The 25079-nt window shown below is 57.8% G+C and overlaps 1 protein-coding gene across 4 annotated transcripts; it reads right to left on the bottom strand.

Annotated features, from left to right (window-relative positions):
- Positions 1-135: 135 nt before the first annotated feature.
- Positions 136-24365, bottom strand: SH2D3C (SH2 domain containing 3C). Of its 4 annotated transcripts, XM_066201150.1 has the most exons (12): positions 24276-24365; positions 21648-22302; positions 17109-17148; positions 6679-6807; positions 5940-6388; positions 4129-4253; positions 3275-3852; positions 2917-3032; positions 2572-2743; positions 1743-1854; positions 920-1126; positions 136-791 (listed from the first exon to the last, which is right to left on the bottom strand). In XM_066201150.1, the coding sequence occupies exons 1-12, from the start codon at positions 24313-24315 to the stop codon at positions 616-618; spliced, it is 2799 nt and encodes a 932-aa protein (XP_066057247.1). In that variant the 5' UTR covers positions 24316-24365; the 3' UTR covers positions 136-615. The 4 variants fall into 4 exon arrangements, with proteins under 4 accessions (XP_066057247.1, XP_066057248.1, XP_066057249.1 ...); XM_066201151.1 differs by lacking the exons at positions 21648-22302; positions 24276-24365 and adding an exon at positions 20535-20639; XM_066201152.1 differs by lacking the exons at positions 17109-17148; positions 21648-22302; positions 24276-24365 and adding an exon at positions 12845-12968.
- Positions 24366-25079: the final 714 nt, after the last annotated feature.

The following is a 25079-nucleotide window of genomic DNA, read 5'->3' as shown; positions in this document are numbered from 1 at the left end:
GTTCAGCATGGTGGTTCCCCCCGTCAGCCCTCCCCATGCTCTGCTCCCCTGGGGGGCTCCTTTAAAGGACACCCACAGGACAGAGGGTCCCCTCAAGGAACGGGATAAAAGTTTATTGTATGTAAGAACCAAACCCATGATATATGTACATGTATTTACATGACAAAATGAATAAGCCTAATTATTTACAACAAGGACTGTCCTTCACAAGTCTGTACATCAAGAAGTAATCACGAAATTATATTTACACATGGGATCCAGCAGCTGTGGGCAAGACGGAGATGGAAAAAAACAAAACCAAAGGGTGAGGTGAGGGGCACTATGGACCTCAGCAGGGCTGGGTGTGGAGGCCTGTGCTGGCCTGCCCAGACACTGTCCCCACTCTTCAGAGTAGCACTGTGGACCCCTGGCTTGTTGTGCCCTGAAGAGGTGGGTGGTAGATGTGAGGGGGCTGCTCTTCCTCCTCTTCATCTCAAAATTGCCGACCTGTGCCTCGGTGCCTTTCTGAGCCATCTCTCCTCCTCCTGATGCTGGGTGCCTGGTCTGTTCCCTTGCCCCACAGCCCCTGGTGGGATGCAGGCTGGGAGCTGGGGGTCTCCGAGGGCCTGGGGGTGTTTACAGCTCGCTGAAGCGCACTGCTGGCTCCAGCTTGTGGGAGAGGGCAGTGAGGACCTTGTCAAACTTGTCATAGCGCTCAGCCTGGCTGCTCTCGGCCCCACGGCTGCCCCAGAGCAGTCGCAGCTGGAACTCGGTGCTGAACACTTCCAGCAGCTCTGCTTTGCCCTGGAAACCTGCAAGAGGGAGAGTCAGTTCCCTGGGATGGGATCCCCTGCACCTGTGGGAGGGTCCATCCCGGTGCTGGAGCTGCACACTGGGAATGTGGCAGAGGGAAAGGGGCTCTGCTGTCTCTACTGCTTACCCTGCAGCTTCACCTCAGCATTGGTGTGGTAGAGCCCCCCATGGTGAGCCACCATCCGTGCTGCCTCCAGGTGGGCCATGACCACCTCCACGCCGTTGTCGGTGGCCTCCCAGGGCTCGGGGCTTTCCGTCAGAGCCTCATCCCGCTCCAGGAGAGTCACAAGGGGTATGATGTGGGGAAAGGTGGTGTTGGTCAGCGGTGGCCCTTCTGGGGAGAGAGGCACTCTTAGGACCCTGCATGACTCCGTGACCCTGTGTCCCCCTCCCCATATCCCTGTGGAGTGCTCATGTGGCCGAACGCTGCCATGACACCGGGCTGCCACTGTGTTCCCAGGAGAGGCTTTAAAGCTCAGCTGGACACAGCAGCTGCTGTGTCTATTTGATCGCTGTGCCTGGGGCCATTGCCTTGCCCAACACCAGCTCCTCCCAGCCAGGGTTTCTGGCTGTGTTGGGAAGGGAAAGCTGATGGCCGTGCTCAGGCTGCATTTCCTGCAATGAGAAGCAGGTTTGCAGACCACAGGGCACCAGGCATTAGTGACACATGGCTTTTCATCCTTCTAACTGGCTGCCCTGTCCCTTGGTTTGGCACTCACGGCCATGCGAGCACGATGGTTTGGCTCAGCTGCTGGTTTTATTTAGTTATGAAATGCTTCCTTGGGAAGGAAGGGGCAAACAAGGCCAGATGGGCTCTGCTGAGTGCTGGGGCGGTTCAGTAGCTGGAGGGTGTCTGGCACTAGCTGGGAGAGGATCAGAGCTCTCAAACAGTGCTCAGACAAAAGTGGGAAGGAGAAAGCAAGTGAGACAAGGGGAGTTGCTCCTGTTACCTTTCCCTTCATTCAAGCTCTTCAGGAATGGCTTAAGCTTCTTCTCATAGAGGATTGCACCCTCTGTGTGCCGCTGCCGCAGCACCATCCAGGTCTGCTCCAGCCGGGCAATCTGAAAGGAGATGGGGCAAGTAGGAGGTGCTGGGGGCAGCACAGCTTCCAGGCACCAAGGAGAACAGCGTGATCCTGGCACCATAGCCCCAGCCTTGCACACAACAGCGCCTGCTGCTCCCAAAAACAGCCTCCTCCACCAGTGCTCATGGCCAGACACGGCACAGCTCTGGCACTGAGGCTGGGCTTAGGATTTCTCCCCCTGCCTGTGCCCCAGGACAGCAACTTCCCTGTGTCACAGCCGCCTTGAAGATGAGATGCAGGGAGGGGGCAGCCATTCCACCTCCTTTGTGCAGGCAGGAAGCAAGACTTCCCAGCTGGGCTCGATTTAAAATTGAATTTTAATCTCCTTTCATCTTCCAAAGGGAGCAGCGTGGCCCGGAGATGCTGCTGCCACAGCCTTGAGACCGATTTGTATTGTACCGGAGGGCAGATTCATTTCCTCCCAGGAACACAGCCCAGCACAAAACAAAAAGCCCAACCACCGAAAAACAATTGGATCCTGGCGGGACTAGGCTGTCTGCTCTGTGGAGGGGATGGCTCTTCCCCTTTCCTGCTTGCATCCCAGCGGATGTGGCCCCATGCCTCCTACCCGGGGCATTTTCCCCTTTCACCCATCCCAATGACTCCTGAAGCCTGCAGGATGCAGGGAGAGGGATGCATTTTGAGCAAGGGGCTGAGCCCAGGCCATGAAGACTAAAGGAGTGTCCCCGTGTACCTGTGTCATTTCCAAGGCGCTCATTACAGCTGCAAAACTGAACATGTTCCCCATGGTGCTCTTCAGCTCGGCAGCCAGCTGGATGGTTTTGTGGAGTAGGGCTGCCCGCTCCTCCGTGCTGCCTGTGCAGCCCAAGATGTCCACAGCGATCATGATGGACATGGTGTGAAACCTGCCAAGGGGCAAGACACAGAGCAGGGTCAGCACAGGGAGGGGGGATGCTCTGGGGCTTTAGACAGAGCTTCTCCTCTCCCCTCCCCTGTGCCAGGCTGGGAACACCCAGGGGAGCTGGGCAGGCCATGCAGGGCAGCCCAGTGGGCTCATTGTGGCCATGCTGTGCCGTACCGTTCCAGCAGGTCCAGGCGGAGCTGGTGGCCGTGGGGAAGGGTGAGCAGCTCCATGCCAGAGCTCACCCCCATGAGCCGCTGCATCTCCACTGTCACACCCAATATCCGGGCGACCTGGCAAGGAAGGTGAAAGCTGATTAGATCTTTGTTAATTGAGGAGAGGCTGAAGTGTTCTTGGACAGCCTCTTGCCCTAGCCCAGCCTCTGCCTGCCCTGGCTGATATACCACAGCAGAGCCCAGCAGGGATGCTCTAATGCTCAGGGGTTGTCTGATGTTCAGGGGTGCACTGACCCCTGCCAACCCAGATCAAGCAGAGGGCAGCAGTGCCCATCCCTCCCTCCAGGCCCTGGCCATACCAGGCAGTCCACTTTGGTGATGTGTTTGGCCAGTGTCTTCACGTCCACCTCTGCCAGCAGCTCTTTGACCTTCTTTAGCACTGTCATCTCCAGAGGTTTGTTATCTAGGGGGATAAGCAGGGACTGGAAGGCAGCGGGGTTGAAAGAGGAGGTTTTCTCCATGGTGGGGGGCACAAAGCCCATGTAGTCCAGCTCTGCTTTCAGCCTGTGCCCTGCCTCTGCTTCCCCAGAGCTGTTCTCCACAGTCCCTCTCTGTCCTTCCTCCACCTTTAGCCTCTCCACGTAGCTCTTTGTTGGTAGCTGCTTGATGTCGTGGGCTGGCCGGTCCCTGCTGATGGGCGAGGTGGGGTGCAGCTGGCAGTAGTGCCCCGTGTCCGGGTCGCTGTAGCTGTTCACGGAGGGAGAGGGGGAGGCGCGGGCGTACCCATGGCAGGGAGTCGAATGGGAGCTGTGGGCGGGGTCTGGAAGAGGTTTGCTGTTGTTCCCATGGCACAATTGGGGCTCGCTGGACCTTCTTATGACCGGAGAGGCTGGGGTGATTCCAGATGCTTGGCAGGCATGTGGCTTTAGCCGTGTGACTGTAGGGAGCAGAGGAGACACTTATCAAAGCCTGAAGATGCACACATGCATAGGGACCACAGATGCAGCAGCCCAGGGACATGGGGCTCAGAGAAAACCCCTCTGCCAAAACAGAACAACCTGATGCCAGACAGCTGCACAATGATACAGCCGAGGACTGGGCTGAGGTCCTGTCCCTAAGGCCCCCCTCCTCACGTCCCTCCATCAGAGCAGTGCAAAGTCCAGGTTGATCCACAGCCCCACTGTCTCCAGAGGGATGGAGGGGCAATGCCTACCTGTGCTGTAGGCAGGTGATGCTGGGTTCTCAGAGATGGGGGACATCGGGGAGTGCAGGTCTTGGATCTGGTCCACACTGACAGCACAGTTGCGAATGATGTCTCTGTGGTGGGGAAGGGACACGCTGGGGAGAGGGAAAAGGGCACAGGTTAGTCCCTTAAAGCAGGGCCCAGGCGAGCACAGAGAGGCTGGGATGAGGGCTGGCTGCCCCAACACCTCCCTTGGATCACCACCTCCATCACAACTACCCATAACAAGTTCAGCTGGAGCAGTGAGCAGGTAGTCCCTGCAGCAGCTGGGAGCAGAAGGGGTCACTACCCACTGACCCCCATAAATCAGAGACAGACCTGCCTGCAGGGGCCCCGATCCTACAGAGGAGAGCTGAGCAATGCAACAGTATGCCATGCCATGCCAAGGTACTTGGGATGGGATGAGTTTGGTCCACTTCAGGGTGCTGTGGGGAAGTGAATCTAGCAAAGAAGTAATGGACAGTACTTTTCTAGGGTTGTGCTAAAAAGTGGTTTCTAACATTGTGTTATTCTATTTCCACCTGGGAGCTGTGTTGGGCTGGTTAGGTGAACTGTTGCTCTGACCCAAAGCTTAGGAGAGCTGTAAAGTGCCTGCAAACGTGACTTGGGAACTTACATAGCAAGCAATGAGGTCTTGGGCTGGTGAGGCAGCAAGTAGTGGCTGTGTGTCAATGGTGCTGCAAAAGATGCTGAATGCAGGGAGGGTTGCAAGGAGTTATGGCAGGTAATTCACTGCCCTCCCTGCCGTGGGTGAGGGTTGGGCTGCTGTGATGTGTTTGGTCTTGAGCACTGTGCCTCAGCAGTGGGAGGAGAATGGGACAGCAGTGGTGGCGATAAGGGATTCAGGGAAAATATGAGTGATGAGGAAAGACTGATGAATCTGGGCTCTTCTTCTGGAAACACATATGCTCTTCTGAAAGTCTGAGTGTTTTCCTTTTCCCAGCCATAACAGTTGGTTGCCTGTTTTCTGCTGGTGCATTCTCACCCTGCCCTTGGGCTCAGAAGGTCAGGGTGGTGAGAAAGCAGCTTGGCTTAACAATAGGCTGTGTCCTGCTGGAGGCAGGGGTAGATGGGTCTGCCCTTGGCTGCTGCATGTGAGGATATGCGTGTGGCACTGCCTTCCCTGCAGGGCTCTGGGCAGCCTGGGACTGCCAAAAGTGAGCCATACAAAGGAAGACTCCTCCTCCACCTCTGGAGAAGCCCAGCTGGCCAAGGTTAATGTGAAGAGCTCAGCTTTGTGAAGGCTGTGATCCAGACTCTGTGCAGACTCCATCAGCACAGACCCATCAGTCTCCTCCTGCCCATCAGGCTTTCAGCTCTGCTTGGTAACTCCTTGCAAATGCTGAATGGAAAGGGCTCTGAAACTAAAAGGGCCATTCAAAACCAAACAACAAGTGCTGTCTTGGTGTCTGGGACTGACTCTCCTCTCATGTTTGCCTGGGAAAGCTCAGCTCCATGGCTCTAACAAGCCCTGACATGCTGGTAATCCTGGACTGGGTGATTGTAAAACACTCTCTGGCTTCTGGCCTGCAATGCTAAAGTCATGTCTGCTTGCTGGGTGTCTGCTGTGGTAGCTCAGCATGGCCAGCAGCCAGCCTGGGAGAAAATCCCAGTTCCAGGTGAGTACTGGTTCTTCCCCCCATACCTCTGTTGGTCTCTCTCTTCCATCCCTGATCCCCAACCTCTGCCCTGCACTCAGAGAGCAGTGACTGAGCATGTCCTGCCTCATTCCTGAGGGTGATCCTCTGCTTAGCTGAGCTGGGATGAGACTGCATGCTCACCTGGTTGGGCACCCCTCTGCCCTGGTGATCTTGTCTGCGGTCAGACCGTCTGTCATGGTGATGCTCCTCCTCTTGATGTGCCCCCCTTTCTGGCTGGAGGGGCTGTGGGGCCCACCATGCTTCCCATTGGCCAGCCCATAGCTGGCTTCCAGGTACCGCAGGGGGAAAGTGCGGTTGATGGGGCAGTAGATGATGGCCCCGCTCTGCTCCGAGATGGCCTTGCGGTTGCCCACGTAGAAGCGGACAAGGGCAGGCACGTTATCAAAACTCTCCTGCTCGAAGAGGTACTGGACGTGGGTATGGCCGTTGCTGGACTTGACTGTCACCTTGTTGATCTTGAAGTGCAGCGGCTCATTGCGCCACCGGCACGTCAGCACGTAGTCACCCAGGCTGGTGAGCGAGTCACGGATGAGGAAGTCGCCATTCCTCTGCACAAGGCTCTCGGACACCTGTCAGGGGGACAGGGCACAGCTCAGCCACAGCCATGCTGGATGGACCACAGGGCATGAGTGGATGCTCTGCTGGGGTGTTATTTGGGGCACTGGTTGTTCCCCTTGCCCCTAGCTCTGAGCCACAAGAAGACATTTGCCGTGGCAAAATCAGGCAGCTCAGAGCTAATGAAGCCCTTGACCAGATGTTTCCCAGGAGGACAGGCTGCTGGTTCTGCGTGGCCTCAGAGTGCTCTGCCACAACATTTCAAGTAAAGGGTGCCCGGAGCCACCCACCTTCCCCATCTCACCTCCCGGGGGATGCGGCCGTGGTACCAGGCATGGCTGCGCAGGTCGGTGCTGCTCAGCTTCAGCTCCTCTTCCAGCTCCTTGTGAAGCTTTTCTGGTGATGAGTCGAGGATGTATTTCTCCTTGGAGAACTGTACAGGAGAAGAGAGAGTGTCAGGCAGTGCAGCAGTGCAGGGACTGGAGAGGGAAGGGCTGGCAGGATCCTCACATGGGGACTGTGGCACCTGCCAGGAGCACAACTGTCCCCCAAGGCCAGGTAACTGAGGATTACTGCTTGTGGCAAAGGATGTGGTAATGTGCCTGTTGATGGCCAGGTCCTGTCACCAGGAGCACTTGGAGGGTCTTCTGGTGGCATGTCCCTGTCGTGCCTGGCCACCCTGTGCCTGGTGTGCTGCCCCTCTGCCCCAGCTAAGAGCTGAGTGTGGTTAGGCAAGAGAAAACCCCTTAAACATCTCTGGGGCTGAACTGCCATTAGAAGTGCTCTTTCAGGAGGAAGCCTGCATTATTGCTCCTCCTTTAAACATCTACCACAGTTCTCCTTTCAAAGGGTTAACTCACTGTGTTTAGCCTGATGGCAGCATAAATAGTAATGACAAATGAAAAGGGAACCTTCTACATCAAAATTAGCTTTTAGAAATTAGCTTTCACCAGCACTAGTGCACCTGAGCCTGGAGGATGCAATTTGCCCCCTCCTTTCCCCTGGGGAGATAAGGGGTGATGGCATCGTGTGTCTGTTGGCTGGAGCCTGCCTGCTTCCCTCCCTGCCTGCTACTGGGCCAGTATTCCCAGAGAGCAGCTGCTGGCAGGGTGGAGCCAGTGGATATTTGGGGATGTGAGCCCAGGTTTAGGGTCCCTGTGTGTTTCACATGAGGCCAGTTCTGCTGTTGACACAGTGGCTTTGAGGTGATCCTGCTGTGGTACCGACACAGCTGCGTGATGGAGCAGGGCCTGGGGGCCAAGACTCCTGGGTTCCCTCCATATCCCAGAAGCGTGGTGTCCTGAGGGCGGGATATGTGTGCCACTGCCATGAACTAAGAAGCTTGGATGGGGCAACTGGGGTGTCCTGTTCCTCTGCTCCCATGAGTGAGGGTGGCTGGGTGGCCTGGCTCACCTCCAGTGGCAGTGCCAGTTGTAAGGAGGCAGTGAGGGCTGGCCCAGCTCCCTGCTGCCTGTTGGGGCAGGATTCTGGTATTGTCTCACGGGACAGGCATGGGCTTGAAGCCCTGCTTACACTGCTCTGGCACTGCCAGAGGAGCAGGCTGGCACTCATGGCTGGCCTTGGTGTGGCAGCTGGTTCCCCAGAGCATAGGGGGCTGCAGCCTCATGCCAACACCTCAGGGACTTGCCTTAGAGCTGACCTTTGTCCAGTGCCTCATCCTGTGTGTCCTGTATTGATTCTCTCTGCTCCTCTACTGATTGTGAGCAAGGGAAAGTGTAGAGCACTGTGCTGCTGTCTTGCCTTGTACCCAGTGCTCTTGCAGTGTTCTTGGGACCCCACAGAGGCCCTCAGCAGAACCCTGACTCCATGCCTCTCCTTCCCTGGAGGAGATGTTCCATCCCTCCTGGCAGCTGCATTCATTCTCCAAACCAGGCAGAGATCCTGTCCTGGGGACCCTGCTCCAGCCTGGGGAGATGGAAGGAGGCAGTGGCAAAGGGCCTGTGCACTGGACTGTGCTCTTCAGGGCTTGCTCTCACCAGCCTGGATCTGCCTTTATTCCTCCCTTCCCAACTCCTGTCATATCAAAGGTGGTGGGAGAGTGGAATCAGCCTATGAAAACAGTGTGGATTGAACTCTGATTTGCTCATCCAACCATGTTTATTGTCCCTATGAGGGTCTGGAGCTGCAGGGATGTGTGGATTGTCCCCCCCTGACCAAGGGCAGCAGGAAGCTGAGCGCTTGCTGCTGCGGTGGACCCTCCTGGAGACAAAGCCACCCCGTGCTGCTGAGCCCGATTAAAAATAAATGGTAGCTGGTGGATGCTGCAGGGGTCCGGCTGCCTCCTGGGGGGCCCAGGCCGAGCAGATCCTGTTTCCATGGTGACAAATCCATTGCCACAGAGCAGACCCAGCTTGGCTGAGGGGTGGTGGGGGACCCTCGACTGCAGTACCCTCTCTGTGACATGGTTCCCCCCAAACTCTGGGGGATCAAGGGACCCCCCAGGAACCTCTGCTGTCTGTGCAGGTGAAAGTCATCAGAGCTGAGCTGGGAGCGGTTTGGATTACAGTTCTCTCCCCACCACCCCTGGAGCAGGGATTAGTGCCTGTTCTGCTCAGCATTGTACATCTGGGTTTTCCTCCAAATCCTCCCCATGTAATTGTGCAGGGTAACAAAAACACAAGCCCAGCTGAGCAGTGCCCGGTGCCTCCAAGCCCAGATTTGGGCAGCAGCTGGCTGGCATCCATGCCAGGAGCCATGAGCTAAGCTAGCAGGAGAGAACAGGAGGTTTGGGAGAGGCAAGGAAGGTTTTGCATCTTGCAGATGGGGGAGGGAGCCTAGTTGTGAGCTGAGAGCATCAGAAGCCACCTTCTCCAGACATGTGGAGGGCACAATCCCTTCAGCTTCTAGCCTGGGTAGTGAGATCCCACCTGATTTGCATGGCCACCAAGAAGTCACTGCTTGGAGTGATTGTCAGGCTATAATGGCTGGGGAGGCAGCATGAGACTGATCATGGGGAGCCCTTTTCCTTGGTGTGATGTAATTGAGACCAGTGTCTCATGCTACTCCAACACGCTGCCAAAATCAGCTGTCTGCTCCTCCTCCTGCGTGGTAACTGGGCTCCCCACAAACCCTTGGTGCAAAAGACCCCTGTGCTGCCAAGGGCCGTGTTTCCTCGGGAGTCCTTCCTTCAGCAGCGCTCGAGTTTCCCCCGCTCCGTCGGGAGCGTGTCTCGAAGGAGCCCGGCTCGCAGGCTGCCAGCTGGCCGGGTGCCGAGGCGCTGGCAAGGCCTGGCACGGCCCTGGCACGGCCTGGCGAGGCGGCGTGGGCCAGCCGGGCGCTGTCAGGAGCGTGTAAGCGGATGGCTGAGCGCCGCGCTGAAAAGGCATCGCTGGGCGCTCTCGGCCGTGCCAAGGGAACGTCTAAAGAGGCACGGCCTTGTGTGAGGTCTCGCATACTAGTGGGTTGGGTGTGGGGAAAAGCCTGCACTCCCATTAGCATCTGGATGGAGCGCATGGTGCTGGGCTCTAGCATGAACCCCACGGCATCCTCCAGCTGAGCAGGAAGAAATGGGGATTAGAGTGGTTCTCCAAACCAGCCATACCAGACAAACCAGCTCAAAATCTGCCAGAGATGATGCCAAGCTTTGCTTGAGGAATCCCAACCAGCAGCCAAGTTGGCTCAACTGGAGAAAGGAGAGTGCTCTGATGGGCTGTTTCACAGTCCTGGGGCTGGGGAATCCTCTGGAGCAGCCATGCAATGGGGCAGCTGCCATGAGAAGGCAATTCCTGAGGCTCTCCATCCCTGCCTGCTTCCCTGACTCTCTGTGCTGCTTTCTTGATGGAGAAGGTGATTCCCAGCTGAGGCAAGGACTGGAACTGGTAATGGAAGGGCAAGAGCTGCAGGGATGGAGGGTGCTGATGCCTGTGGTATGTATAAAACAGTGGCTGTCTCTCTGCCTGCTCTAAAGAGAGCTTCAAAGGCTGGCGTTTGGCTTTCTATCCTGGCAGAGGTAATCTTATGAAACTGGAGTGATTTCCATTCTGCTTTCCTGCTCTCCCCTCCCAACCTGGAGGAGTTGCAGATGAGGATGAAGTCAGCTTGGAGAGCAAGGTGTACTCACACCCCACCCTGCTGATAACATCTGACTAACCCCAAGGCACCAAGCACATCTGTTCTCCCTCCTGCTCATGCTGCCTACCTTGTGCTGGGACCCTCACTAGGGAAACTCCAGACCCTTCTGGAGTTCTCCACCCCTGCTCTGGCTGTTGGAGCAGCTCTGGGGCTTGGGAGGCAGAATTGTGAGGAAATGGAGTAACAAGCCATTGGGAACAGGTGTCTGGGGAAAGCCACAGACTTGCATGAGGGGTCTTCTCTGCTTCCTCCACACCTGGCAATGGGCTACTTCAGTGATGTATTTTTGAGCAAACATCCTTGCTGAGCATCACAGCAAACCCAAGAACCATTCTGCCTGCCTGATGCAGGACTGCTGCACTGACCAGTCCAGGCACCACCCGAAAGTGGTTACTCCACCCTGCATGACCACGAGAAAATCCCATCACAAACAATCCCCAGGTTGTTATGGGCTTGCTCTCAGTCTGCATGTCCTGCTGTGAGCCAGTCTGTCCTGCTGATCTTGATATCCATATGGAAATCACTTGTTCCTTTCTCCTCTCTTGCAATGAATCTAGGAACCTAAATGGCCTCTGAGAAGGCATCAGCCTATCTGCCCACCCCATAGATGACTGAAGGCATCTCTTGGTTATGTCACATCTCCATCAGTCCTCACTGAAGGCAGATCTTGGCTCAAGATCTTTGTTCTGGAGTTCAAAGCCCTTCCTAGGACTAGTCCTGGCTACCCTCATGGTCTCCTCTCCCCTTGCCCATGCTCCTTTGTGGCAGCTCTGGAGCAATTCTATCTCACTGGCAGGGGTGGGGTGCAGCTGGGGTTGATGGTCAGGAACATCTGGGTGCTCTAAGGTGGCACAAGCACCCCAGGCTGTGTGGCAGGGTGGCGGCATTCGCTGCTACTGCCACCCCGGGGGAGCAGGTCTCCAATGCAGTGATGATGTGTGTGTACACACATTTCCATCCATCTATATATTACTTATCTCACTCCAAGACGGCGGCAGCGGCTGCTGCTGCATCCCTTTTCAGAGCTGCTATTGGCCAGAAATGATGTCAGTGCTTCCCAGGCTGGGTGCACCGCCATTGGCGGTGAGCAGGGATGCGGCTGTCAGCTGGAAGTGCTCCAGTCATTCATGGGGACTTCAGTGTGTGTTTGCTGGGCACACTTGGACACAAATAGATGGTGAAAGATCTGGCAGAGCCAGGTGAGCACTTAGGGATTCACTTTTAACTCTTTCCGGGGTTGGGATGGAGTGCCCTTCATCCCTTCTCACATCTCCACATGAGAGCCAGAGGCTCACCTGTCCCTCCCTTGTTCTGGCAGCAGCTGGCTGAAAGCACCCGCTCACCCCCTGCAATGTGCAGCCCAAGGGCATGTCCTCATGTTGCTCAGTGGCCTTTGGACAACTGGAAAAAGCTCTGCTGCTTTTCCTGTTTCACCCCCACCAGCAATCAAAATCCCTGGCTTTGCGCTGAGATCAGCCGCAATCATGACAAGACTTGAAATGCTGCTTCTGGGCTCCGTCTTACCCAGAATAATCTCTCAAGCTCGGCACCTACCTCGCTCAGCAGGAGTACTGAATAAGACTGCCAGCTCTCTTGGCTGCCGGCTCCCTTCTAACTTGCAGTACACTACAGCTCGTGCTTCAGACCCTGCTTGACTCCTGCAGTCCTAAACACCTTTGCTCTCAAACTCCATAAATGAAGAAACCAATTCCCATCACCATGTTCCCCCTTGTGCAAACGCCGGAGTCCAAAAATAGGACACCTACACTAGTGCCCAGACAGTGGCAGTGCTGGAACCACCACAGGACAGGTGACAGATGGATCCCAGCTTTCTCCCACCAGTCAGACCTGTGCAGTGCAGCACGGAGATGGAGACCCGGGCCAAGACGCTGCGTGTTCATCTGGGCTGGATCTCCCTCCTGTGCTCAGTGATGCTCCGGGCACATGCCACCTTTTGGGGGATGCTAAATGCTCCCCTTCATGAGGTCTGCTGCAGGTGAGGGCTCCCCGCAGAGACTTTTCTGCTTGTCAAAGCGCTGGTCTGGGGGGATGTGGTGGCTTTGGCTGAGTGACCCTGGCTGCAGGGGGGCCGAGCTCTGCTCCCCGACCCTGTGCTCGGCTCACCCCGCGCTCGCTGCCGCCTCGTTGAGCGCGGCCGGCGCGCTGCCCGCACCAGCTTGGTGTGAGCGGGGGCACCGCAGGGCTCCCCGGGAGGCTCCCCCGCTCTGCACCCGGGGGTCGAAACAAACCCCGGCGGGTGCTGGCCGGGGGTCCCCCGTACTCTTCCCCTCCCATTGCCCCCACCGCCTTCCCCACGCGTGCGGCTGCCCGGCGGCACCACGGCGGCACTCGGCGGTCCCACCGCCGCCCCCGCTCACCTGCACCTGCATGAAGGAGCCGCGGTAGAAGCAGCAGGCGGCCGCGGACAGGGCGCTCCACAGGCTGCACCGCTCCGTCATGGCGCGGCGCGCCCGGCGGGGGCTGCCCCGGCCCGGGCTGCACCGCCGCTGCCTCCGCCGCCGCCGGGCTTCAATTTCAGCCGCTTCCCCGATTACCTCATCCCTTGTCGGCTGCGAGGGGCGGGCACGGTGCGGCAGCTCCGCCCCGGCCCGCCCCTGGGGGCCGCCTCGGCTCCGGGGAACCGAGGAAGCGGCACCTCGGGGGGAAGCGGTACCCCCGCTCTCTGCGCCCTGCGGGGGAACTGGGAACCGGCTCCTCCGAGGGGAAGCCACGCTCCCATGCCACAAAGGGAACCAGCATCCCTGAGGGGATCGGGCACCCCGGCTGCCTGTGCTCTGAGGGGAACTGGGAACCAGCTCCTCCGAGAGGAACCGGCACTCCCATATCGCAAAGGGAATAGGCATCCCTGAGGGGATCAGGCACCCCTGAAGGGAAGCGCCAGTCCTGTGTTGCAAAGGGAAGCAGCATCCCTCAGGGCATCAGGCACCCGGCTGCCTGTGCCCTGAAGAGAACAGGCACCTCTGAGGGCATCGGGCATCCCTGAGGAGAACCGGCACCCCGGCTGCCCGTGCCGAGTGGGACTGGTTCCCTCTGAGGTGACTCAGCTCCTCAGAGGGAAACAGACACCCCTGAGGGGAACCAGCACTCCTGGCTGCCGGTGCTCTGAGAGAAACTGGCTCCTCTGAGGGGATCAGACATCCTGAAGGGACCCAGCACCCCTTTTCTCCCCATTCCAAATCTGCCTGCTCTCCCCAGTGATGCCCATGGGTCAGGGGCAGCCTTGTCCCCTCTTGTGCATCCTGTCTTCCTTCACTCCCACATGGTGATACCTTTCTGGGGATACACCAGTGCCCACCTCACACGGCGGGGAGCCGGCTGCCTGCCTCCTGTGTAGGCTGTCTCTGACTTGTGTTTAATTAAGGCTCTGCTTCGGTTTAATTAAGGCCACAGTATCACGTATGGGATGTGCAAGGCAGCACTGATGACTCAAAGCATCGCTCCAGCCTTGACTCTTGAATAAATCCCCCAAAGCTCTGCCTGAACCCACTGCCGGCAGCTGCTCTGTGCTGGAGGCAGGCAGAGGCTCCCCCAGCCCCGGCAATGACAGGGACCTACACCTTGCTGCTCTCCTTCCACATCTACCCTGCACTGCACGGCCTGGATTTGGCTGTGCTTTGGTAACTGGGGGCTTCACCCTCCCATCTGCAAAACGTGTCCTGGCCCAAGGAGCCCCATGCCTCCCAGGCGATGCTGTGACCTCAGAGAGGTATTCCTGCTGCCACCGACCACAGAACCCTGCAGCCTTCCTGCTAATTAATTCAAACGAGCCCCTCACATTACCAGGCAAGGAGACAGCATCCGAGGCTGATGAGATACAGGTCCCTGCCTGAGCAAGCAGCTCTTCCGCGCAGAACAAAGAGCTCAGAGGCACTGGCCGGGCTCTCACTCTGCCCCTGGTTTTGCAGGGAAGAGAGGATACAGGAGAACATCACGGCTGAACAGTAGGACAGGGCTGAGGCACAGGAGAACTGGTGACAGCACACAGCCTGCAGGCAGGGAACGTGCGGCAGCAGGTCCTATGGGTCCCATGGGTGCTTACAGCCCCACCAGCATGGGGAGGGAGCATAGACTCTCCTCCTCGCCTCCTGCCTGGGGCTGAGGGACAGAGCAGATGGCACTGTGCAGGGACATGCTGCTCCAAAAAGATGTGATGGTGAATCATCCTCCTGCTAGGGCTTCTCCCCTGCAATGGGCTCCATGGTTTCCTATTGAGGCTTTCACCAAAAAGTGAGCGGGAGCCTCGTGGGGTGCTGCAGGGTGAAGTCCTCCAGCTCTGACTGTGCTGCCTCTCCTCACAGGGAAGCTGAAAATCCCTGACTGAGCTCTCATAGGACATGTGACAGCTTTACCAGTTGCTGCTTTCCCGAAGGGTAATGTCTTTCTGCAGCTCCTTCACCTGCACAAAGGCCAAAGCTGGGGTGGCTGGGATGTTGAAATAGAGAGATGGACGTGCAGATCCCCAGGCAGCTTGGAAATACCAGCCCTTAGGCTATTATTAAAGCACATTAATTACCAAGTGCTTATTGATCCTGGCTTTCCAACCCTCTCCAGCTCCCAGTTGCACGTCTAATCAGGCCAGGCTTGGTGATAGGAGCACTAGCCCTGGCCGTTTTGTATCTGAATCTCAAGGGATGATGTTTGGCAGATCCTTGGTGCACACCTGGACACAGACCTGCCTGCCAGCCTTTGCTCATGAGGTCTTTGCAACACATCCTCTCCCTCTTCCTGACTCTCTCCTTCACCAGCTCTTTTCTTCCTGTCTTTCCTTCGCTAATCCCTCACCAGTGTTTCACCTCTGCTTGCTTCCCTCCCAGCTACACTGACCAGTGGCAGATCCCAGCCCCGTCCTCCCTTGCTCCAAAGGCAGGCACAGCAGCCTCTTTCCAACCCTAAATCCTGCAGGACCTGGGGCTGAACACTGCTGGGTGCTGAGCACCCTGCAGCTGCACGGGCTGCCAGCCAGGCACAGCGCCTGCAATCAGCTGGAGTGTCCCTGTCATCCCGGTCACTCACACTCCAGATAATTACTAATTTGACTAAAATAGCTGCTGTCACTGCAGCCATCAGTTGCTTCGCTGACCAAAGGGAAGTGGTATATAAATCACAGCCCATGGACTGTTTCTGGACACCACGGGGATGGATGAGAAATAAAGGCCAGATAGCTCAGGTCTGGGATCTGACTGGATGGTAGGGAATTCTCCTGGCTCACCAAAAAGTACTTGATCCCAAAGGCAGAGCCATATCCATTGCTCCTCACCTGTATTGTTTCAGTCTCTTAAATCGTGAGCCATAAAATGTGTCCATCTCTGGGTGCACACACTGACAGTGCCAGGGAAAACACCTCAAACTATTCTGTGCCTCCACTTACCCCTCCTTGCTCTCACAGGACTTGCCTGTGTGAACAGGAGTTTCTCTGCACATCCTGAGGTCCCCACACCAGGGCCCTTCCCTGCACTGGCTTTGCAGGGAAAAACGAACTACATCACAGCCAGACCCAATACGCCCAGTCAGAGCTTTGTTGTCCTGGCACACAGCCCACTTCCAGCCCTGTGAGCTCCCATTCTGCCAGTCCCACATGGCTTAAGGGCACAGAGAGGAGAACATCCCACCCGCAGGATTGCACTGCTACACGTCAAAAACCTCATCTGACCCCAGTGCCCAGAGGCTGCCAGCTGCCAGACTCGGCATGTGGGGTCCTCATTAGCCCCAGGGATGGACGCACAGGGAGGTGACCCCTGTTAAAAGCATCAGATGAGTTCAGGGTCCAGCCAGCTCTCTCCCAAGCTTGCCAGTTGGTGCTGCCACAGGGGGTTCCCACATTTCCATGTCTGGGTACGGCCACCACCAGGAGCCCCAAGTCCAAAAGATGAAGGTGCAGGGCTCTGTGCTAATTAGACCACCCAAGCTGGGCACCTCAAGTCACTTCTCAACAACCCCATGTGCCCAGTGGCAGACTAGATTAGATCCCCACTGGGCAACTGGACTCAGGAAGCTACAACTCTCCTTAAACAAACACCATAAAAGCCATGGCATGGCAGTGACCACCCTGTCACTTCAGTGGCTTTCAGTGCTCTGTGCCCAAACCTCACAGTACCCCTGCCACCGCTCCTCTGTGCCTGCCCAGCGCCCCATTGTGCCAGCAGCCTCCTGCAAAAGGGCTGCTCTCCTCCAGAGCCAGGCGCCTCACTAATGAATTTCTGGCCAGACATGAAGAGTCCTCAGGAATGTTAATAGTTTGCTGAGGATAAGCAAAAGATTTGGAGAGATTTACACCAACTTTCATGTGACAGCCACGAAAGTGGCTCAAACCCTTCCGTTTCTTTACGTGGGGGCGGAGGGAGGAGGCTGCGTCTGGGGGCGTTCACAAGTGTCTGGGAACATGAAATCCAAGCAGCTCCTATGGGAACAGCACTGGGGCGACCATGTAGGGTTTGTGTCTCCTCTGTCTTCCCCGGCCTTGCCAGAAATGTCATCCAGGGCCAAAGAGAGAGCCCAGAGGGGAGGAGGGGTGCAGAACTGATTAGCCTGCTGGTGTAAGACCTGGACAGTTCTGGGGCCACCATCCCCTCTCCACCCCTGGCACCCAGCTGGGACGGGCTGTGATCATGCTCTACGTCTTACCTTCACGTATTCACTGCCAGACTCCAGACCATCATGGTGGCTAAAAGGAAGAGAAACAATAAAAATATATAAGTAAAGGACAGTAAGTTTTGACATTCAGGTCAAAGGCAGTGGTGGCACAGCTAGGGGAGCTGAGGTCTGTGCCCCTCATCTTGCCACAGTGCCAAGAGCATGGCACTGGCTCTGGGAGAGGTTCCCAGGGCCCCAGCACTGTTCCTGCCTGCTCTGTGCCCACTCTCAGCACAGGGCTTATCCTCTCTAATGCGATCAGGGGAGAATGAGGCCTTTTTAGAGGATCTCACCCCAAATCGGCTTGGGACCATATAAGCTGAATCAGGGAGACCCAGCAGTCAGGCTGGGGTCCCTGCAGGTCACGGTGCTGGGGAATACATATCAAGGTGGGAGGCCCTGTGTCCTGTTCCCTGGCAGAGCTGCGTTTCCAGTAGGCAGCTGTTGGGACACACCACCCAGGCAAGCATTTTTGATTTTACAGCTTTGTGTGACCCTACAGAATTCGAACTCTCACCAAAGTTAGGCCTGAACTGCGATGTCCTGACTGGGACTGCTTTTCATGGTCTTATAGGTCCAGATATGTGACAGTATGAAGGAGTCCCAGGGGAAGAACAGAGAGTTCAAAAGGAGAGAGGCTGTAACAGCTTGAGCTGGGATGTGCTACCTTGAGGTCTCATGTTTCAGAATATAAATACAAAAATCCAGATGTCGTTAACCAGAATCCAGAACCTGGTGGCTCCCCAGTGCCAAGCTTCAGTATGGACATCCTGCTGTTTGCCAGGGTTGCTTGCCTGAGCACAAGGCAGCAGCAGAGGCCTGGGGATGGCAGGCTGCCCCACCAGGACAGGCAGCTGTAACTAAGGAATAACCAAATCCAAGGTCATCATAGATCTGGGATGTCCCTTCCCTGCCAAGAGCCACCTCATCAGACGCATACTGGGAACTGAGGGTTGTGTACTGAGGGTCCTGCACACAACTTCTCCCTGACACCCACACTGGTAGCAACCCTGGGGGCCAAATTCCTCCTCTGTGGGCTCTTTTCAGGTTGAAGGTGGTGCCTGGTGGCCTCCCCAAAGGGAAGCAGGGATAGGAGAGGCAACCACTGCAACCACTGACATTTTTCCACTGGACATCCCCCATGGTGTTACAGTGGGTTGTGACAGAGTCTACATGAATCCCCTGTAGTGTCCAGCCCTCCAGAAGACCATTCCTACTTCTGGAACCCTTGGAAGTCATTAAAAAATATGTGGATGGGCACCTCGTGCCTCAGTTTCCCCCTCTGTAGAGCTGCCTCCAGGGAGGTGTTGGCTGGCCGTGCTGCCAGAGGGGTCTGCAGGGAGTGTCAGGCAGTGCCTGGGGGAAGTGGTGTTTCCCCGTGCCTCATGCACGGCATTTAAGGACACGGTTTAGTGCTGAACGTAGCAGGGTTGACGTTTGGACTCAATCTTAGCGGTATTTTCCAACCTTAGCGACTCTGTGATTCTCCAAGCCCACACTGCAGAAACCGCATCCCCTGGTGTCCAGCTTGGGAGGGGAAAAAGGGGCTGGAAATCAAGTCCATACTTTCTTGGAGGTGAAGAAAATAGCAGAGCATTTGGGAGCAGGGATGGATGCAGACTCCCCTGGGCAGCTGTGGGCTGCCTGCCCGCCCCGGCACTGCCTCTCCAGCCTGTTTGCCCTTCACACGCTGCAGAGCTGCCTGGTGCTGCGAGAGCCGTGAGAAAAACCGGCAGGAGGACGGGGGGCCTCTGGGCAGGAAGTCGGGAGCATGGGAGCAGCTGGGAGACGCTGCGAGGGCCCAGGCAGGAGAGGCCCCTGTGCTGGGGAAGGGCAGCAGCTGGGACCGCAGCCCCCCTGGTTCTGCACATTCCTGGAGGAAACGGCATTTTTGGGGGCAGACGAGCGCCTGGGAGAAATTCCAGGGCTGCCTTTGGAGTGCGGCCGTGGCTGAGCTGCTGGGACCCAGAGCTACAGCAATGGTATTGGGGAGTGGGGGGTTGGTGGGGTGGCTGTTCCCTTTGGACTCAGGAAGGCATCACTATGACTTGAAAATGTGCCAAGCTCCAGGCTGGCTGCTGGGAACAGTTCAGGAGGATCCTGTGGGTCCAGCCCTGGTTTGAAGCCTAGGCTCTGCTTTCCTTGGGACCCTGGTGCAGGCTGTACCCCAGGGGAACCAAATTCAGACACCTCATGCCTCAGTTTGCCCCTCTGTAGAGCTGCCTGCAGGGAGGTGCTGGCTGGCAGTGCTGCAGGAGGGGTCTGCAGGGAGTGTCAGGCAGTGCCTGCGGGAAGCAGCGTCTCCCGTGCCTCACGCACGGCCGCGCGCACAGGGAAACCGAGTCATGTCCGCCCTGCGACCTGCCAGCGGCCATCTCCCGTTAGTCAGCGTGTCTCTGCTGGAGTCAGGGCCACCGCCTTGCTCTGAGCAGAGCCACAGGCTGGGTGCCACTCCCTGTCCCACAGCAGCATGATTTCCCCCCTCACAGGCCTGATTCTGGGAAAGCCCTCCTACGTCCGAGCATCCTCAGCCCACCCTGTCTTGGGGACTCTCCTTGCCAGAAATACTCTGGGAGGGCAGGTGGAAACATGCCCCAGGGCCATATTTGTTTTTCCCCCAAAGGAACACACTGCTGCCCTGGCCTGGCAGGAACAGACTGTCCCCATCCCCAGGGATGTGCCTGCACAGGAGGAAGGGCTGGGGCGCAGCATTATCCCGGTCCCACTTCCTCCCACCCGCCCCACAGGAGGGCCTGGCCTTGGGATGGCTCTGGCAGACGGCTGTTCCCTGAGCCAGGGGCTGTGGCAGCAGCTCTGGGTTAGAGTGTGGAGGGGCAGAGATAACCCTGATGCCAAGACCTGCTCTGGTCACTCTTGTGCCTCAGTTTCCCTGGCAAGCAGCAAGGCTACACCCATCACCGGGGAAGCCTCACAGGATGCAAAAAAAGAATTTTGCCCCCATTTTTTGGGAACCCATTCCCCAGATTCAAGACACCCACATGACCCACCCATGTCCCACTGCTGCTTGGCTCCAGGCCATGCTGGCTTGGGATCTAAGTAATTCCTGGGAGACTGGATGAGCCCTCTGCACCCTCCTCAGGGACTCTCTGCCACTGCTGGGGCTCTGTGCTCACCGAAGGATGTGGCAGTGCCACCAGCCCCGCAAACCTCCAACCCCGGCTCCCCGAGCTAACCGCAGCCCTTGGCGCAGGGTCTGCTTTAGTTTCAGCAGCCCTTTCCTTGAGGAAAAACACCACCACGGACTGGGGGCCTCGGCACCCGAGCAGCGGCTCGGCTCCGGCATCTGTGTCCAAGTTTTGTGCCCGCCCCAAGCAAAGCCCCTTCCCAGCCTCTCCCTCCCCATCCCCTTCGCTGTGCCGGGGTGCGAGGGGTGGTCGAGGGGCCAGAACCCCTTACCTGCCCTGTCCCAGGGTGGGAAACCTCCTGCCCAGCGCTGTCATCGGCCCTGCGGGATCCAGCAAGCGCCTCAGCTCCGGGATGGGGAGAAGCTCTCCCGCGCTCTCCCGCCTTGCACTGAGCGTCGGGACTTCGGGGCGCGCAAGGCGGTGGCGGACCCTCCTCCTTCCCGTCCCAGCCCTCCTCCGGCCCACCCTTCGGGCCGGCAGGAATGTGTGGCCGGCACAGCCCGGCTCCCACCGCCGGCACGGGTTTCTCCTCCTCACCCCGCTCCCGAGACCACCCGGACCTCCCGAACGCTCAGTGTCAGGAAAAGGAGCCCCCGGCCCCGGGGCGGTGCAGGGGCCACTTGAGTGCAGAGAGAGGAGAGTCAGGCCAGGGAAAGGGGGAGAAATGTTTTCGGGAGAAATCTGGAGTCGCCTTTGCCTGTGTTCCCAGTCCCACACACCCTGCCGGGTTGGGGTCGCATTTGACCCCTTATGCCCCGATGCTATGGGGCTGGGGGATAAAAATCTCTCTGGTTGATTCTGCGGTCAAAACCCCCAAAACATCCATCCGTCTTCTCAGAGGGCTGAACTTCCAAATTCCCCCGGAGGGGGAGATTTTGCCTGGAGTGGAGGGGTTTGTGCCCAGAGTGGGGGTTTACTGGCAGGTGATGAAATGGGGACAGAGTGTCCGGTTTCAGGATTTGCCCCTGTGCCTTGGGAGGAGGCAATGCTGCTCGGCAAAGGGGGAAAGGATAGAGGAGATGGAAAAGAGTGAGAGGCGGAGGAGGCTGTAACAGTGCTGCTGTGAGCTCTCCGCAGCAGCACATCCTGGTGCTGGAACACAGCCGCCGCAGGACAAAGAGATGCCGGGGCAGCCCTGCGAGATGTTTCCACCCCGTCCGGAAACAGGAGGGAGCAGAAATCCCACAGGAAACCTCGTTCCCATGGAGCCGCTGACCTGACCGTGCTCCAACTGTCCTGTCCCACCGGCCAGGTGCATCCCGCTGGCACTGTGGGCACGGGGGGACATTGCAGTGACCCTGGTTTGTCCCAGCCCCCTCCTCTTGCCCTGGAGGGGCAAAAAGGGGGTCTTAGCAGAAGGCAGAGCAAACCTCAACGGCTATACCTGTCTGGGGAGATCTTGTCAGGATGCTGCTCTTGTCCCTTTTCCAGCAGATCCCCGTCAGTGCTCTCTGCTCCAGCTGCTGCGTCAGGGCTTGTGGTTTGGCTGGGGTTTGGAGCCAGGCTGAAGCTCGGTGCCTCTGTGCTAGGGCAGGAGACATTTCCCACAGGCTCCTGGTCTGTCCTGGCCAATGATACCTCCAGGGTATCCCCAGGTTCAGCTTCTTGCTCCTTCTGCTCTGCTTGTCCAGCAGCTGAGGATGAGTCTGTGCTTGGGCCAGGGGTGCTGGACATCTCAAGGCACTTGAGGCTGGGGAGCGGGGCTGTCTGGGGGGTTTTATTGTTGGGAGTCCCTTTCTCCCAGCAGTTCTGGCTACTCTTGTCTTTGCCCAGGGTCTTCCCTGCCTTGCCCAGATTCACCCTGGGCATGGTGCCCATGTGGGAGTACATGTTCGACGACTGGGCATAGGGGCCGGGGCTCTTGGGCATGGTGTTGAGATCATCCTGGGTGCTGTCAAAGGACTCTCCCAGGAAGCCATGGGGAGGTGGGAGATGTGGACTGAGACTCTCGGCAGAGCTGGGGACCACAGCGACACGCCGTAAGGTGAAGGAGCGGGGGATGCTGCTCAGGCTCCCAAAGCCTTTGAACTTGAATAACTCTGGCAAGGAGAAAGGAGTGAAGAGTGTGGGGTTACTGCTGGCACGGTATGATGATGGGGAGTCCCAGAGCTCCTGGTCCTGAGTTGAGGTGGGCATGGGGCACTATGCAGCCTGATGTCACCTGTTACACCCACATCTGCAGTCCCAGCTTGGCATGACATACCTGTGATCTGCAGTGTATATGATGCTGCTTGAGGCATCTCTGCTGGGTACCCAGGAACTCTACCCTGGTCCCTCAGAAAGCAGAAGTCATATGCCCTGGCAAATCTAGCGGCTGCATCTTCCCACCACAGCAGAGGGGCGGAGGAAACACCCAACCCTGGCAAGCAAGCAACTCTAGAAATGATTTCTGCCTACCTACTTCCTCTGGGGGACTCTGGGCAGGGCTGTTCCCAACCCCACTGCCTCAGGGCAGCCCTGCAGGATGCAAGAAGGGGACACACGGCATCTCCCCAGGGAATGGGTGTCTTGGACACACGTGACCTGCCCATATGTGCATGTCTTGCTAGCACGGTGGAGCAGGAACCAGCCACAGGTGCTGCTGAGGGCATGAGATAACCTCCCCACTTCCTCAACCGGTCCCTCGCCAGCTACAGCTGCCACCTGCAAGAGCAGAGCATGAACATGTTCGCCAGAGAAATATTTATAACTCCGGCGGGTGGCTTTGCATTTCACACCTCAGCCCCAGCTCAGCTCTGTGTGTGGCTGCAGTGCAGCCTTGGATGGTGCTGGTGCCGGTGCTGGTGCCAGTGCCGGTGTCAGTACACAGGTGAGCGAGCATGTGGCTGCCGTGCTGTTGAGCAGTGCTTCCCTGCCAGCCCCGAGTGCTGTGGGCACCACCGGGGGTTTTGCAATGTTGATGCTGCCCTGGGGCTCTGCAAAGCACGACAGATTTGCCGGGGCAGGAAGCGACACGTTGCAGAGATGCTGAGCAAGGACCCAGTAGTCCGGGGCTGCTTGGCCCTCGGATTCCCACCTCCAGCTGCTATCCATGGGCTCTGCAGGGCATCCCTGCAGCTGGACAGGGTGAAGGGGCTGCATCCCAAAAGCCCCTCTTCAAGGCAGAAACCTCGTGGCCTGAGTGCTGTTAGAGGCAAAATTACTTTGTGCTAAACATCCCCTTGGAGTCCAAGCATCTTCTGCTACCTGCTACTCCTGGGGCTCCTGCAAGGTGGGAAAGGCAGCACTGGGCATTTTCCCCATTTCCCCATCACTCCACCACAAAGGAAAATCCCAGCTGGGATGGGGCCGCGCATTTGGCCAGTGGAGGGGTCCCAGGGGAGCGGAGGGACTGGCCCCCATCTGGCGCCGGCCCCGCGGCAGGAATGCAAGAGTGCACAGCCCAGCGCTGGGAATGGGGTGAAGGCCACTGCAGCCTCCCCCCGGGGCTCCAGGGGAAAGCTGAGGTCTGTGAGAAAGTGCAGAGCTCGCTCCCGGTGGGTAGCAAGCACTTCCTCCCAGAAGAGCCAGTGGGAATCCATTCCCAGGCTCCCTCCCTGGCTCCTCTGTGTCACCGCTGTCCCTGTTCTGCAGGAACACCCTGGGGCGAGGGTCCTAGCCCCCCCGAGCCCTCAGCACCAGCTCGTACCCCAGCCATGCACTCTGAAGGGTGTGATTAAGGAGTGAAGACCCTCAAACCCTGCTGTGCATCCCTCTGGTCACATCCCAGCTCCAGCACAGGGCTGGGCTGCAGCAGACTGGTCCCAATCCCAGCACCCAGCTCCTGAGCCAGCACCCAGCCCAACCCTGTGGATGGAAACCCTCAAAAGCCCCCACCCCAAAGAGTTTCCTAACAAAAGCAGAGCCTGGCACAGCTCCAAACATCCCTGGATGTTGTGACCCCATCTCTGGATGGGATGAACGGGGGAGCGTGTGAACACACACTCACACTAACTCTCACTCATCCTCCTACCCACCAAGATGTCCAGGTGAGGACCCCATTGCCCACCCACCGTGTCCCATGGCCACTTACTGAATCTCTTGAAGCCCCGTCGTTTCTGGCCCTCGGCCATGGCCGCGCTGGTCCGAGGCCGTGGGGACAGAGAGGGACAAGTATATAACTGTGAAGCCCTTCCCTGCCCGCTCCTCCCTTCCTGCCCCCCCCCGCAACCACCCTGCAGTCACTCCTCGCTCGCTCAGCATTTCCTCCCCACTGCTGTCATCTGCTCCAGGCCCTGCTGCTGTCCCTGCCCACCCTCATGCTGTCCCCACAGTTCCTGCAGTCCCCGTGGCTGCTTGCACCTGCCTGGCTGCTCCAGAGTCACCTCTGCACCCTGGTTTGGGGATGTCTGGCAGATGTGGACAAGCAAAAACCTATGGGTGCCAGCTCTAGAGGAAGGTCCCAGCCCTAAAAGAGGGTGCCAGCCCCATGGAAGAACGTGACAGCCCCGGAGGAGTGTTACAGCCCTATGGATGAGGTTGCCAGCTCTGTGGATGAGGCTCCAGACAGGACTCTGCCATGCACATCTGGCGCTCAGCCCCTGTGGGGTGACAGCTGGATGGCATCACTGCCAGCAGGAGCGCTCCCCAGTTCTCACATTCTGGGGACATTGACGTGCTGCAAACGTGTCTCCATGCAGGACAAGGTGGCCTGGACCCAGCAGGGTTCCGGTGTCCGTGTTTCCCATTATTGGGGAGCTGGTGGTTCCCATGACCAGGATGTTGGCAGCCACCTCTGTCACATCTCGGTCTATGGGTGTTCACCTTGGGGACCAGCTTGGAACAGCCTGAGATTGAGCTCTTTGTCCTGCACCTGAACACGTGTGCTGCACTCCTC

This window comes from Chamaea fasciata, unplaced genomic scaffold (assembly GCF_029207755.1).
Source record: "Chamaea fasciata isolate MVZ Bird 193981 ecotype frontalis unplaced genomic scaffold, bChaFas1.0.hap1 SCAF_20, whole genome shotgun sequence".
Lineage (NCBI taxonomy): Eukaryota > Metazoa > Chordata > Aves > Passeriformes > Sylviidae > Chamaea > Chamaea fasciata.
Note: the sequence above shows the minus strand (reverse complement) of the source record. Positions and strands in the feature narration are given on the sequence as shown.

Excerpts from the sequence above, each read along its gene's own strand:
- SH2D3C (XM_066201150.1), bottom strand. The coding sequence starts at position 24,315 with ATGGCCGAGGGCCAGAAACGACGGGGCTTCAAGAGATTCA. Across the intron at positions 17,149-21,647 it reads GACAAGATCTCCCCAGACAG|CCACCATGATGGTCTGGAGT; the intron begins GTATAGCCGTTG and ends TCTTCCTTTTAG. Across the intron at positions 2,744-2,916 it reads CGCCTGGACCTGCTGGAACG|GTTTCACACCATGTCCATCA; the intron begins GTACGGCACAGC and ends GCCCCTTGGCAG.